Source organism: Gorilla gorilla, chromosome 4 (assembly GCF_029281585.2).
Source record: "Gorilla gorilla gorilla isolate KB3781 chromosome 4, NHGRI_mGorGor1-v2.1_pri, whole genome shotgun sequence".
Taxonomy (NCBI): Eukaryota; Metazoa; Chordata; class Mammalia; order Primates; family Hominidae; genus Gorilla; species Gorilla gorilla.
Window position 1 is genome coordinate 27661169 of NC_073228.2, and position 12418 is coordinate 27673586.

Sequence of the window (12418 nt, forward strand, 5' to 3'; positions counted from 1 at the left end):
GGATCGCACCACTGCACTCCAGCCTGCGTGACAGAGCAAGACATTGCCTCAAAAAAAAAAAAAAAAAAGAAAGAAAAAAAGAAAAAGACTACACAGCAGGTCAAATGGAGCCCACAGGAGGGCCAGTGAGGGGACCCAGGACCCAGAGACAATGCTGGTTGTCACTACACTGAATAAATCAGGCTTGACTTTGTTAGGAGTACTGAATTTTTAAAAGGTTTTAGAAAACTAGAATTTCCCTTGTCACTCACCCTAATTGTTATTTTTCAACTAGGTCACAATGACGATGTCGGAAACCATGCAATGAAACCAATAAATGATAATAAAGGTAATTATCTAATTACATGTTTTTATTAGAACCAACTTTTACATTAAAAAAAAGACTCATAGGAAAAGAAAACGAAAACTTGAAGGACTGTGGATAATTTCCCACCTCTCTTAATGACCCTGTACCCAGCCGATGTGTCAATGAAGGTAGCTAGCTGCTTTCACCAGAGATGCTATCTAGTGTCCTCAGTGGGAAAGTCACCTAAATCAAAGTAGGGAAGAACTGGGTTATACTCAAAAAACAACTTCCTGAGTCATAATGGGCTACTGGGTAAGGCAGTGGGACCTCTTTTTTCTTGAGTATTGAGGTGGTGATTTTTAAAGACAATGGACAATAAATTGCTCTCTTCTGCGTGAAGCACTGAGGGATTGGACTAAATCATTTTGCAAAATTCCTTTCGCTCTGGGCTGCTGCCGTGGGAGCTAAGGCTCCTAACAAAAGAAAGGATTCTGTTAAGGTCTCTTCCTTTCTTTCTTTTTTTTGTTTTTTTCTTGAGACAAGAGTCTCGCTCTGTCACCCGGGCTGGAGTGCAGTGGTGTGATCTCGGCTCACTGCAACCTCCACCTCCCGGGTTCAAGCGATTCTCCTACCTCAGCCTCCCAAGTAACTGGGACTACGGGCGCCTGCCACCACGCCCGGCTAATTTTTGTATTTTTACTAGAGACAGGGTTTCACTGTGTTGGCCAGGCTGGTCTCAAACTCCTGACCTTGTTATCTGCCCGCCTTGGCCTCCCAAAATGCTAGAATTACAGGCGCGAGCCACTGTGCCTGGCTCTTTTTTTTTTTTTTTCTTTTAGATACAGAGTCTTACTCTGTCACCCAAACTGGAGTGCAGTGGCACAATCTTGGCTCACTGCAGCCTCCACCTCTCGGGTTCAAGCCATTCTCGTGCCTCAGCCTCCCAAGTAGCTGGGATTACAGGTGTGTGCCACCATGCCCAGCTAATTTTTGTATTTTTAGTATTGGTGGATTTTTACCATGTTGGCCAGGCTGATCTCGAACTCCTGACCTCAGGTGATCTGCCCGCCTCAGCCTCCCGAAGTGCTGGGATTACAGGCATGAGCCACCACACCCAGCCTGAAATGTATCTTTGACTGCCGAATCATTGTTTTAGTAGCTGATGAGAATCCCTATTCTTTAGGGCTTTAAAAACAAAACAGTAATGTTATTTTTGACTTGAAGACAAACTACTTTTCTAGCTTTCACCTTAGTACCCTGAGTGATTTCATTCACGTGTATGCCTCACACTCTCCAAGTATTTTTAGGGTAGTGACCCCTGTTCCCCATTTCCCGAAATCCTCTCGGTCTTGGAGGTAGCTTTGTGTGCCTGTGGCTGTGGAGAAGGCTTCCAGCATCTTGAGTGAGACTGAATTGGGAGAACTGCTGGGGCTGATACTGGGCTGTTTTCTGTCTCTACTGACCTGTTCCAAGTCCCCCCACTGTAGAAACAGGGACCTAGGCCAGAGGGTCCCTCCACATCCTGGTAACAGAGGAGTCAGGGAGGAAACCATGGGCCCTGAGGCCCTGTATCTGCCTCCTGGACCAGTGCGGGGTTCGTACTCCCTTCCTCATCCCGAATGGAATTAAGCCTGTGTCTGGCTGCCCCCTCAAAATACAGAATACTTTAATAACCTGAATGAAAATCTAGCCAGGCGCAGTGGTTTATGCCTGTAATCCCAGCACTTTGGGAGGCTGAGGTGGGCGGATCGCTTGAGGTCAGGAGTTCAAAACCAGCCTGGCCAATATGGTGAAACCCTGTCTCTACTAAAAATACAAAAATTAACCCCGTCTCTACTAAAAATACAAAAATTAGCCGGGCATGGTGGTTCACACCTGTAATCCCAGCTACTCAGGAGGCTTAGGCAGGAGAATCACTTGAACCCGGGAGGTGGAGGTTGCAGTGAGCTGAGATCACACCACTGCACTCCAGCCTGGGTGACAGAGTGAGACTCTGTCTCAAAAAAAAAAAAAAGAAAAGAAAGTCTCTACTTCTATGATCTGAGGTGCCCACAAGAGATTCCACCTAAACAACAAGCTGCTGTGGTTTCTTTGAGCAGAGCCTCTGAACTCAGATGTGCAGTACACGGAAGTTCAAGTGTCCTCAGCTGAGTCTCACAAAGGTAAGTGCCACTCGAGTGAGTCCCCAGGCATTGCCTTTGGCTTGGGTTTAAACCCCAGCGGTGGGGAGGTGCTGTGTTCAGTGAGAAGAGTCTGTGCACCCTCAGTCGCTCCAAAGGAAGTGATTAGCAGACCTACCGGCCTGCTGAGACCGGAAGGAGCAAAGGCCCCTGGCCCTGGCCCTGTCTCTGAGCTGTAAAATTTCAATAATTTAAAAGAAAAAAAGAAAAGGCCAGGCACTGTGGCTCACACCTGTAATCCTAGCACTTTGGGAGGCCAAGGCGGGTGGATCACCTGAGATCAGGAGTTCGAGACCAGCCTGACCAACATGATAAAACCCCATCTCTACTAAAAATATAAAAATTAGCCGGCTCTGGTGGCGCACACCTGTAATCCCAGCTACTCAGGAGGCTGAGGCAGGAGAATCGCTTGAACCCGGAAGGCAGAGGTGGCAGTGAGCTGAGATTGCGCCACTGCATTCCAGCCTGGGTGACAGATTGAGACTCCATCTCAAAAAAAAATAAAAATAAAAAAATATATATATAAATATAAATACATATATAATATATAATATATATGTTTTCTTTGTGTATAATATATATTTTTATAATTTATATATTTTTATTTTTATATATTTTATATGTAATATTTTAATATTTATATTATTTATATATTTTTTATTTTATATATATATATTTTTTTCTTTATTGAGACAGAGTCTCACTCTGTGCCCAGGCTGGAGTGCAGTTGCGCGATCTCAGCTCACTGCAACCTCTGCCTCTGGGTTAAAGCGATTCTCCTGCCTCAGCCTCCTCAGTAGCTGGGATTACAGGCATGCACCGCCACAGCCAGCTAATTTATTTTATTTTATTTTTTGTATTTTTAGTAGAGATGGGATTTCACCATGTTGGCCAGCGTGAACTTGAACTTCTGACTACAAATGATCCACCCCCCTCAGCCTCCCAAAGTGCTGGGATTACAGGCGTGAGCCACCACACTCGGCCTCAATAATTTTAAAAATTAATTAAAGAAAAATAGAGACAGGGTTTCGCCATGTTGCCCTGGCTGGTCTCAAATTCCTGGGCTCAAGCAATCTGCCCACTTTTGTCTCCCAAAGTGCTGGGATTATAGGCGAAGCCACCACACCTGGCCATTTTTGATAATTATTAGTTATGATACTACTAATAATAGGTAAGATTTATTGAGCACTTACTAAGTGCCAGGGAATTAGGAAGTACTGAGCAATTTGTCCCTTCCAGATGTAGAGACCCCTTGCCAAACCCACTGTGTTCCTAAAGTTGCTTGTGCAGACTGAATGTGTGTCAATCAGATGCATGTTTCGAGATATCAAGTGCTTTGCCATTTAGAGGGACACTTAGGTAAAGGCTTTTGAAAGCACAAGATCCCTGTCCGTGTGAGCAGTGGCACTGATTTTACACCTTGGGTTTTGTTTTTGTGTATGTGGTTCTCTCAAGGGCAGGCTGGCCTGGAAGTCCCTGTCTCTGGTTCTGTGCTGGGGAAATGGATGCAGAGTGGGCTCCTTCATAGCAAATGCTAGAACATCAATCTCGTTTGTTTTGGGCACCATAAAAAACATGCATCTCCTGGCCAGGCATGGTGGCTCACACTTGTAAACCTAGTACTTTGGGAGGCCAAGGCAGGTGGATCACTTGAGGCCAGGAGTTCGAGACCAGCCTGGCCAACATGGTGAAACGCTGTCTCTACTAAAAATACAAAAATTAGCTGGGCGTGGTGGCGCATGCCTGTAATCCAAGCTACTGGGGAGGCTGAGGCAGAAGAATCGCTTGAACCCGGGAGGCAGAGGTTGCAGTGAGCCAGGATCAAGCCACTGCTCTCCAGCCTGGGTGGCAGAGCAAGACTCCGTCTAAAAAAAAATTAAAAATGCATCTCCTAACCGTCCTCCTCCTTTGCTAACCCAGATTGGGCAGTACACAGTCCCCGGGGGTCACTGCACACTCCTGCACACTCAAAGGAAACAGTGCCTCCTGCACACTCAAAGGAAGCAGTCTCAGAACCTTCCTGCCCAGCTGGGAAGCTCCCTGGGATCATTGCCATCTGTCTCCCTTCCTCTGAGGCTAACCCCAGGCTGCATCCACCTAGCCAGGCAGGCCTGGGGTAGTTTTCCTGACTGTGCAGGCTGAATGCGTGCAGTTTTCCAGGCCGTGCCAGCCACTAGCCAGACCACATGGCAATGGGGTCCTGAAATCACCCCTTGCTCCATGATCTGGGAGGAGTCTTGGACTTCTCCTTGTCTTCTCTTTTTGAGCCTGGGCTGAGTGTCAGCAGCTGTATGTACAGAACTTTCCTTACAGGGATGCCCCATAGAGCCGCTGGGCTGTGTGCTGCACCACTGGGGCACATTCCCATAGCCTACCAACAGAATGGCCCCCGGGGGTTGTGTACTGCCCAATCTGCACAACTCACTTCCAAGTCTAGACTGGACCTGAGAGGGGTGGGGAACGCGGCAGGCCTGAAGCTCTCTTCCTCATTTGAGCAAGCAAATGACAGTCTTGCTCTTGTTGCCCAGGCTGGAATGCAATGGCACAGTTTCGGCACACTGCTTCCTCTGCTTCCCGGGTTCAAGCTATTCTCCTGCCTCAGCCTCCCGAGTAGCTGGGGTTACAGGCGCCCACCACCATCCCTGGCTAATTTTTGTATTTTTAGTAGAGACAGGGTTTCACCATGTTGGCCAGGCTGGTCTCCAACTCCTGACCTCAGGTGATCCACCCGCCTTGACCACCCAAAGTGCTGGGATTACAGGCGTGAACCACCAGGCCTGGCCTCTTCCTCTTTATTTCACTGTAGAGTGATTGACTCGTTGAGATAACAAATTGTGATTAAGGCCCTACGCAGGCAGCACAAGCACATACAGACCCTCCCTTGTGGAGGGACAGCCTGAGAGGCAGCCAAGAACACACTGCAGCAAAGCCCTCCTAACCTTCAGGGATCACCTAACCTTCAGTGATCTGCCCACCTCAGCCTCCCAAAGTGCTGGGATTACAAGCATGAGCCACTGCGCCCGGCCCTGGTTTTCTTTTTCTTGCTCAAAGGTGGGGAAGGGTTGAAGGGACAAGAAGGAGGTATTGTAATCCCAGCACTTTGGGAGGCAGAGGCGAGAGGATCACTTGAGCCCAGGCATTCAAGACCAGCCTGGGCAACAAAGCAAGAACTTATTTCTACAAAAAATTTAAAAATAAGGAGGTATCGAGACCCTCCAGGATTGGGTGAAGCATAGGCTGTCAGCATGTGCCCTCCTTGCCAAGCTGTGCAGCTGCAGGGATGCCATCACCTAACTGGTCCCTCTTTCCCCATTTGCACAAAAGCTGTGTGGGCTGCAGAGGTCCAGGTAGACCCGTAAAGAGGGTCACTTGGGGGCAATGGAGAGCTTTTTGGGAATTCAATTTGAGTTTTCTAGACCCATCCTCCTCCTTGGCAGCTAAGGAGCAGTGTGGGAAGTCAGGCCTGAGCCTCAGGTGTTCCCTCTCTGCCTTCCTGTGGGTGGAGAGCCAGGTATTACCAGGTAAGAAAAGGGGCTTTGTGGGTACAAGGCCAGTGGTGAGTACATTTGACCTGGTCTTGACCAAGCCAGTTCCCTGCTCTCAAGACTTCCTCCTCCTACGGAGGAGGGGTTGGGAACCACATCCAGCTCTGACCCTAGTGGCAGCCGACCAAGTGGTCACTTGGGGTGGAGGAGGGGCAGGAAGGAACTCAGTAAATCCTGGTTTACTGCATGTTTGCTCTGAGACTAATTGCTGGGAAAACCCCATGACGTTGAAGCCATCTCCTTCTCTGTTAACACAGAGAAAAACAGAAGCCAAAATAAAGCCCCATCCGGAAACATCCCTGACAGCAGAGACAAAGAGCCTGCCAGCCTGGTTTACTCATTAGCAGGCAGCTGCTGCCGTGGAGTGGGTGGGGAGGAGAGGTAGTGATGAGCTGCAACTCTGCCTGCCCACCCATCACTTAGCTGGGCAGATTTGGGGGCAGCTGCAACTCTAGCAGCTCCACCAAGAAGCAGAAGCCCCCAGGCCCAAACACCAAGCCCTCTCCCTCCATTTATTCCCCACCTGCCCCAGCCCCCACTGTGGGCCTGGGTCGGAGGGTGAGCTGGCCGTGACCACCCCACCATGCGCCTGGTACATGGTGTTTGATAGCATTTGTTGCAGTGTCTGCGTTGTTTGTGCACCTGTCTGCCTCGCAGCCTGGAGCTCCTGAAAGCTGGGACCAGGCCCGATCACCTTTCCTCTTCCACAGTGCGGGGTTCACACTAGGTGTCTAGGATTCTGCTGAGTGAGTGATTTGGCCAGGCCTGACATCAAGCAGAGGGTGTCTTGGGGATGTGGAGGATCCCCCAATAGGGTTGGGGATCCCTACAGCTTCCCTTGAGGCCCCCACATCTGGTGCCACAGAAAGAGAGTGAGGGGTGTGTGGGCATCTCTGCTGTCCCAGCAGTGCGGTGCCCTGGTAGCTCAGCCACTCTACTGAGTTCCAAATCCTGTTTGGTGCCCTGGGGAAGTCAGTGTAAGGCCCTAGTCACCCCAAATGCCCCAAGTTCAACTGTAGGGATCTGACCCACCCCCAGGCTTTCTCCTCACAAATGGTTCCTGACACAGGAACCACCACCATTACTGTCACTTCAAACTTGGACAGGTACCCCCAGGCAGCTGAGCAAGCCTAGGAATGGGACATGTCCAAGACCCCAGCTGTCACCCCATAGGAGGTCGGGGTCTGCCAGGGAGACGGACTTGGGAACAAGTCACATTGGTGTGTTGTGGACAAATGTCACCAACATGCTGTGGAGCTCAGGGGGCCCTGTAACTTTCCAGGGCACAGAGGGAGAGTGAGTGTGGGTGTGTTGGTACATGCGTGAAGCTCCACTAGGGTCGTGGGGAAATGGGGCAAGGGGAAAGGGCAGTGCTGGCTGTGGAGGAGTGTGTGTGGGGCCAGGAAGTGAGAGTGGGGTATCCCTGGAGCATGGTGAGACAAGGGCATCTCAGTGCAGGTAGAGTCCAGGGTCACACCCCAGCCATCCACTCCGAGGAGGGAAATGCACTGACCGTGGCACAGGAAGCCGCTTACCCTATCTGGGGCTTCCTTTCCCCATCTGTAAAAGGAGAACAGTGGCCCACACAACATCAGGCTCTTTTCTACAGTGAGGCTTCCTGGGCCTTTGTGCAGGTGACAGGAGCTGGGAAGTGGCCAGGTTCCATCCTGTTTCCTCAGGGTTGGTAGGTATGTATGTGTGTGCACACCCTGTGTGCATGAGTGTGTGCACACCCAGATTGCATGTTTGTACATACAGTGTGTATACAATGTGTGTAGACACATCCTACACACTGTATGAGGGTATACATAGCATGTATACACATTGTGTGCATGAGTGTGCGTGTGTATATGCTGTGTGTGTATTTTTGTGTACACATCCTGTGCCCATACCCCAGTGTAAGGTAAACAGATGGCAGGAAGGGCACCCTTGAGTCTCCTCCAGGTATATGCCACACCCTGGGTCAGTCATCATGTTGCCATATTGAGAGGGTCTAGCCCAGAGGATCTCAGCCCTGTCTGCATATTAGGGCCCCTGAGGAGATCCTAAAAAACCAGCACCAGGGACCCCCCCAGAGCAATCCAACCAGAAGCTGCAGTGAGGCCCAGGAGCCAGCAGTGAAAACAGCCAGCCCAGCTGTCTATCCCTGTAAGAGTTCTCAGTCCTAGCTATTCCTAGGGTCACTGACAACCCCCAGGCTCTAACCCAGACCTCAGGATCTGGTTCTGGATCCCGGGGTCTGGGCTCTCAGGTGATTGGGAGGCCAAAGCCCAACCCTGCGTTGAGGGACCTGGCAGAATGTCTGGACAAGGGTCACGGTGGCAGGGGAAGAGGAATGGGGCCACGAAGCTGGAGGCTGCAGGCCCTTGTTGGGGGCCTCTCCATCCGTGGCCCCTCAGGTCCAGGGTTCCTCTGGAGCATGTGGCCCTGCTCCACAATGGCCTGCTGACCTCCTATTCCCAGACTGGGAGTGACGCTCGTTACACCGAGACCTTCTTCTTCTTCTTCTTCTTCTTTTGAGGTGGTGTCTCACTGTGTTGCCCAGGCTGGAGTGCAGTGGCGCAGTCTTGGCTCAGTGCAACCTCTGCATCCTCGGTTCAAGCGATTCTCGTCCCTTAGCTCTCGAGTAACTGGGATCACAGGCACGCACCACCATGCCCGGCTAATTTTTTGAATTTTTAGTAGAGATGGGGTTTCGCCATGTTGGCCAGGATGGTCTCAACCTCCTGACCTCAAGTGATCTGCCCCCCTCACCCTCCCAAAGTGCTGGGATTACAGGCATGAGCCACCGTGCCCAGCCAGGATCTTCTAATATCAGAAATGACAAGGTCTCTGGGTGCTTCTGGACCTGGTTCTGGTGGGGTGCAGTGGTGGGGTACAGCCTTGCCTGCAGAGCCTCAGACCTTTTCCTATGACTGCAGTGGACTGACCTTGTTCCCAGAGGCAGCTACTAACTTATGCCTGGTCCTTTTTCCAGATCTAGGAAAGAAGGACACAGAGACAGTGTACAGTGAAGTCCGGAAAGCTGTCCCTGGTGAGTGAGGGTCTCCAGTGCCCCAGCCTGGGGGATGCCCCCTAGAATCACTGATGGGGCCTTGGGAGTGGTCAGAGAAAAGAAGAAGCAAAGAAGGCCGAAAAAGCGGTGCCACCTCTTACACCAGCGCTGTGGGCTTCCTCTCTCCCACCACCCTTAAAAAGTCACCTCAGGTTACATTTACTATTCATTTAGTCAACGAGCACTTCTTGAATGCTTACTGACCCCAGCCAGTGACCCTTACCTGCTCCCCACACAGGCCCTGGTGGCTGGGGTTCCCCAAGGTCTTGGACGTCAAGTGTTTTGCTTTGGAGACCCCCAGTAGCTTCAGCCTTTCTTCTTGTTTTCTTTTTTCTCTCTTTTTTTTTTGATATGGAGTCTCGCTCTGTCACTCAGGCTGGAGTGCAGTGGTGCAATCTTGACTCACTGCAACCTCCACTTCCTGGATTTAAGTGATTCTCCTGCCTCAGCCTCCCAAGTAGATGGGATTACAGGCGCCCGCCACCACACTCAGCTAATTTTTATTTTTATTTTTATTTTTTTTTGAGACAGAGTTTCGCTCTTGATGCCCAGGCTGGAGTGCAATGGAGCGATCTCGGCTCACTGCAACCTCCGCCTCCCGGTTCAAGCGATTCTCCTGCCTCAGCCTCCTGAGTAGCTGGGATTACAGGCGTGCACCACCACACCCAGCTAATTTTGTATTTTTAGTAGAGACGGGGTTTCTCCCTGTTGGTCAAGCTGGTCGCGAACTCCCAACCTCAGGTAATCCGCGCGCCTCGGCCTCCCAAAGTGCTGGGATTACAAGTGTGAGCCACCGCGCCCAGCAGCTTCAGCTTTTCTGACAGTAGACTGACTTTGGGAGTGGGTGTGGGTTTGCGGATCTGCTCTATTTCCTTTGGTTCGGCTGGCCCCACTTCACTTCCCGTGACGACCCACTGCTTCCTCATGAAAGGGCTTCCCCCAGAGCTGAGCACAGAGCTTAAGCAGACCCGGAACAGGGGGAGCTCAACAAGTCCTTTCTTTCGGTGGGGGGGTATAATAACTGTATTCAATTCTGGTGAAATGAAATACACAATGACAACTTTTAAATTCTGAAAGTAAGTCAGCAATCCGAAAGACATAAACATTGTGGGGGAAATAGTGACTGTGTGAGTATCTCGCTTTGTACAGCAGACCTCTATTTAAGTGGGTTCTTGGAAAGGGAATCATTAAGATGGTCCAAGACATTTCTGCAAAGGGTGGCTACTCTGGCTGGGGGTGGTGGCTCATTAAGCACTCAGTAAGTGCTTTATTTATTTATTCAAAATAAATAAATAAATATAAAAGGATGACTCCTCCGAGTACAGTTGGCAAACCAGCAGCAGCAATGTCAGGCCCAGCCCAGACCCACAAAACTAGTCTCTGGAATCTGAACTTAGCCAGCTTCAGATGTTTCTGATGCTGCCAATATTTGAGAAGCACTGTTTGTGTTTTGTTTTGTTTTTTGTTTGAAACAGAGTCTCACTCTGTCACCCAGACTGGAGTACAGCAGCACCATCTCAGCTGACTGCAACTCCGTGCAACACCCCCCGGCCCCTAAGGCTTAAGCGATCCTCCCAAGTAGCTAGAACCACAGACACACACCACCATGCCCAGCTAAGTTCTTGTATTTTTGGTAGAGATGAGGTTTTACCATGTTGCCCAGACTGGTCTTGAATTCCTGAGCTCAAGCAATCCACCCCCTTCGGCCTCCCAAAGTGCTGGGATTACAAGCGTGAGCCACTGTGCCAGGCAAAAAGCACTGTTTTAGAAGAACCATCCAATTCTCTGAGGACCCTGCTTTTTATCTGAAATAGTGATCACTTCTTAATTCACTTTTAAAAGTTGGTATATCTATAAGAAGAATAGAAACTCAACCCCTTGTGGAACTTGACCCTGAATAATTTTTGAAAAACCAATTCTCTGGGGAATTTTTAGCTCAAGTACCTCATTTCACAATCTCCATATATTCAGAGCTAACAAAATGCAAATCTGACAATAAACAGGCGTTCTCTATTTGTCTAGTGTAAGGGAAAGTTATAAGTGAGGTAGGGTTCAAGGTTGCTCCCATTGTGCAGTTGTACAAAAATGCCCCTTCTGCTTTCTTGGTGGTCCCTGAGAGTGTTCGCTTTCTTGGACAGTGCTGAAGAGTTCACTTTCAGTTGCTTTGGTTAAGCAAAATCTCCTATTTGAGCACTTACTGTATGTGCTAAGTGGTCTAAGTACATCGTGTCTTTCAATGGGATTTGTCAATGGGATTCACCACAAATCCCATTTTACAGTTGAGGATACTAAGGCATAGAGAGGTTAAGATGCTTGCCCAAGATCACGCAGCAAGCAAGCCCCTGAGAATCGTTCCTCCCCGGAGTGGACTCCACGCTCTTGATCACTGAGGTGTACTGTCTTCGGTTTGGGAAAGTCGGGTGGTAGAAGGTGGAAGCTGCAGGGATCCTCGCTGCAGGAGGCCAGCTCCTTACCACCTCTGCCTCGAGGTCTCCAGCGAAGTCTGTGATCATCTGAGGCTACTGGTTGGAGGCCCTTTTATAGCTGGTGAGGGGCACCTTAGTGTGGATTCTAGGGAAAAACTTAACTTTTTTTCCTTTATTCTCCTAAGTGCTCTGACTGGGGCCCTGCGAATTGGACAAGCAGATTAACAAGAGGAAAACAGAGTTTATTAATATACATAACGCAAATCACACAGGAGAAACATCAATGATGAGTGACTCAAAGGGGTGGTTAGCACTTGGGGTCTATAAAGCATCTTAGGCTGGGCGTGGTGGCTCACGCCTGTAATCCCAGCACTTTGGGAGGCCGAGGCGGGTGGATCACCTGAGGTCAGGAGTTGGAGACCAGCCTGGCCAATATGGTGAAACCCCATCTCTACTAAAAATACAAAAAATTATCTAGGCATGGTGGCACGTGCCTGTAACCCCAGCTCCTCGGGAGGTTGAGGCGGGAGAATTGCTTGAACCCGGGAGGCAGAGGTTGCAGTGAGCCGAGATCACGCTATTGCACTCCAGCCTGGGCAACAAGAATGAAACTCCATCTCAAAAAAATAAAAATAAAAATAAATATATAAAGCTTCTTAACAAAGAGCAATAAATTTGTAGAGAAATGACAAGACAAAGGAAAAATGGTTTTTGGCTTCCCAGAGTGGCAAACTGAGAAAGTCTATCAAGTGGCCATAAATATTTTATGGGGGCATTTACAGCAGGTGTGATTTCTTAGGAGTTTCTGCTTTTAGGGCTGGGCATGGTGGTTCATGCCTGTAATCTCAGCACTTTGGAAGGCTGAGGTGAGAGAATCGCTTGAGCCCAGGAATTTGAGACCAGCTTGGGCAACACAGTGAGGCCCC

The 12418-nt window shown here is 49.6% G+C and overlaps 1 protein-coding gene across 3 annotated transcripts in view; it reads left to right on the forward strand.

The window, feature by feature from the left end:
- PECAM1 (platelet and endothelial cell adhesion molecule 1) overlaps positions 1 to 12418 on the forward strand; it is a 68745-nt gene that overhangs the window by 40616 nt on the left and 15711 nt on the right. For 2 of the 3 annotated variants that reach the window (XM_019028047.3, XM_019028049.3), the window contains exons 12-14: positions 275 to 328; positions 2386 to 2448; positions 8989 to 9045. In XM_019028047.3, the coding sequence (XP_018883592.2) occupies positions 275 to 328; positions 2386 to 2448; positions 8989 to 9045 (174 nt within the window). The remainder of the gene's footprint in view (positions 1 to 274; positions 329 to 2385; positions 2449 to 8988; positions 9046 to 12418) is intronic. The other variant, XM_055386837.2, reaches the window with a different exon arrangement.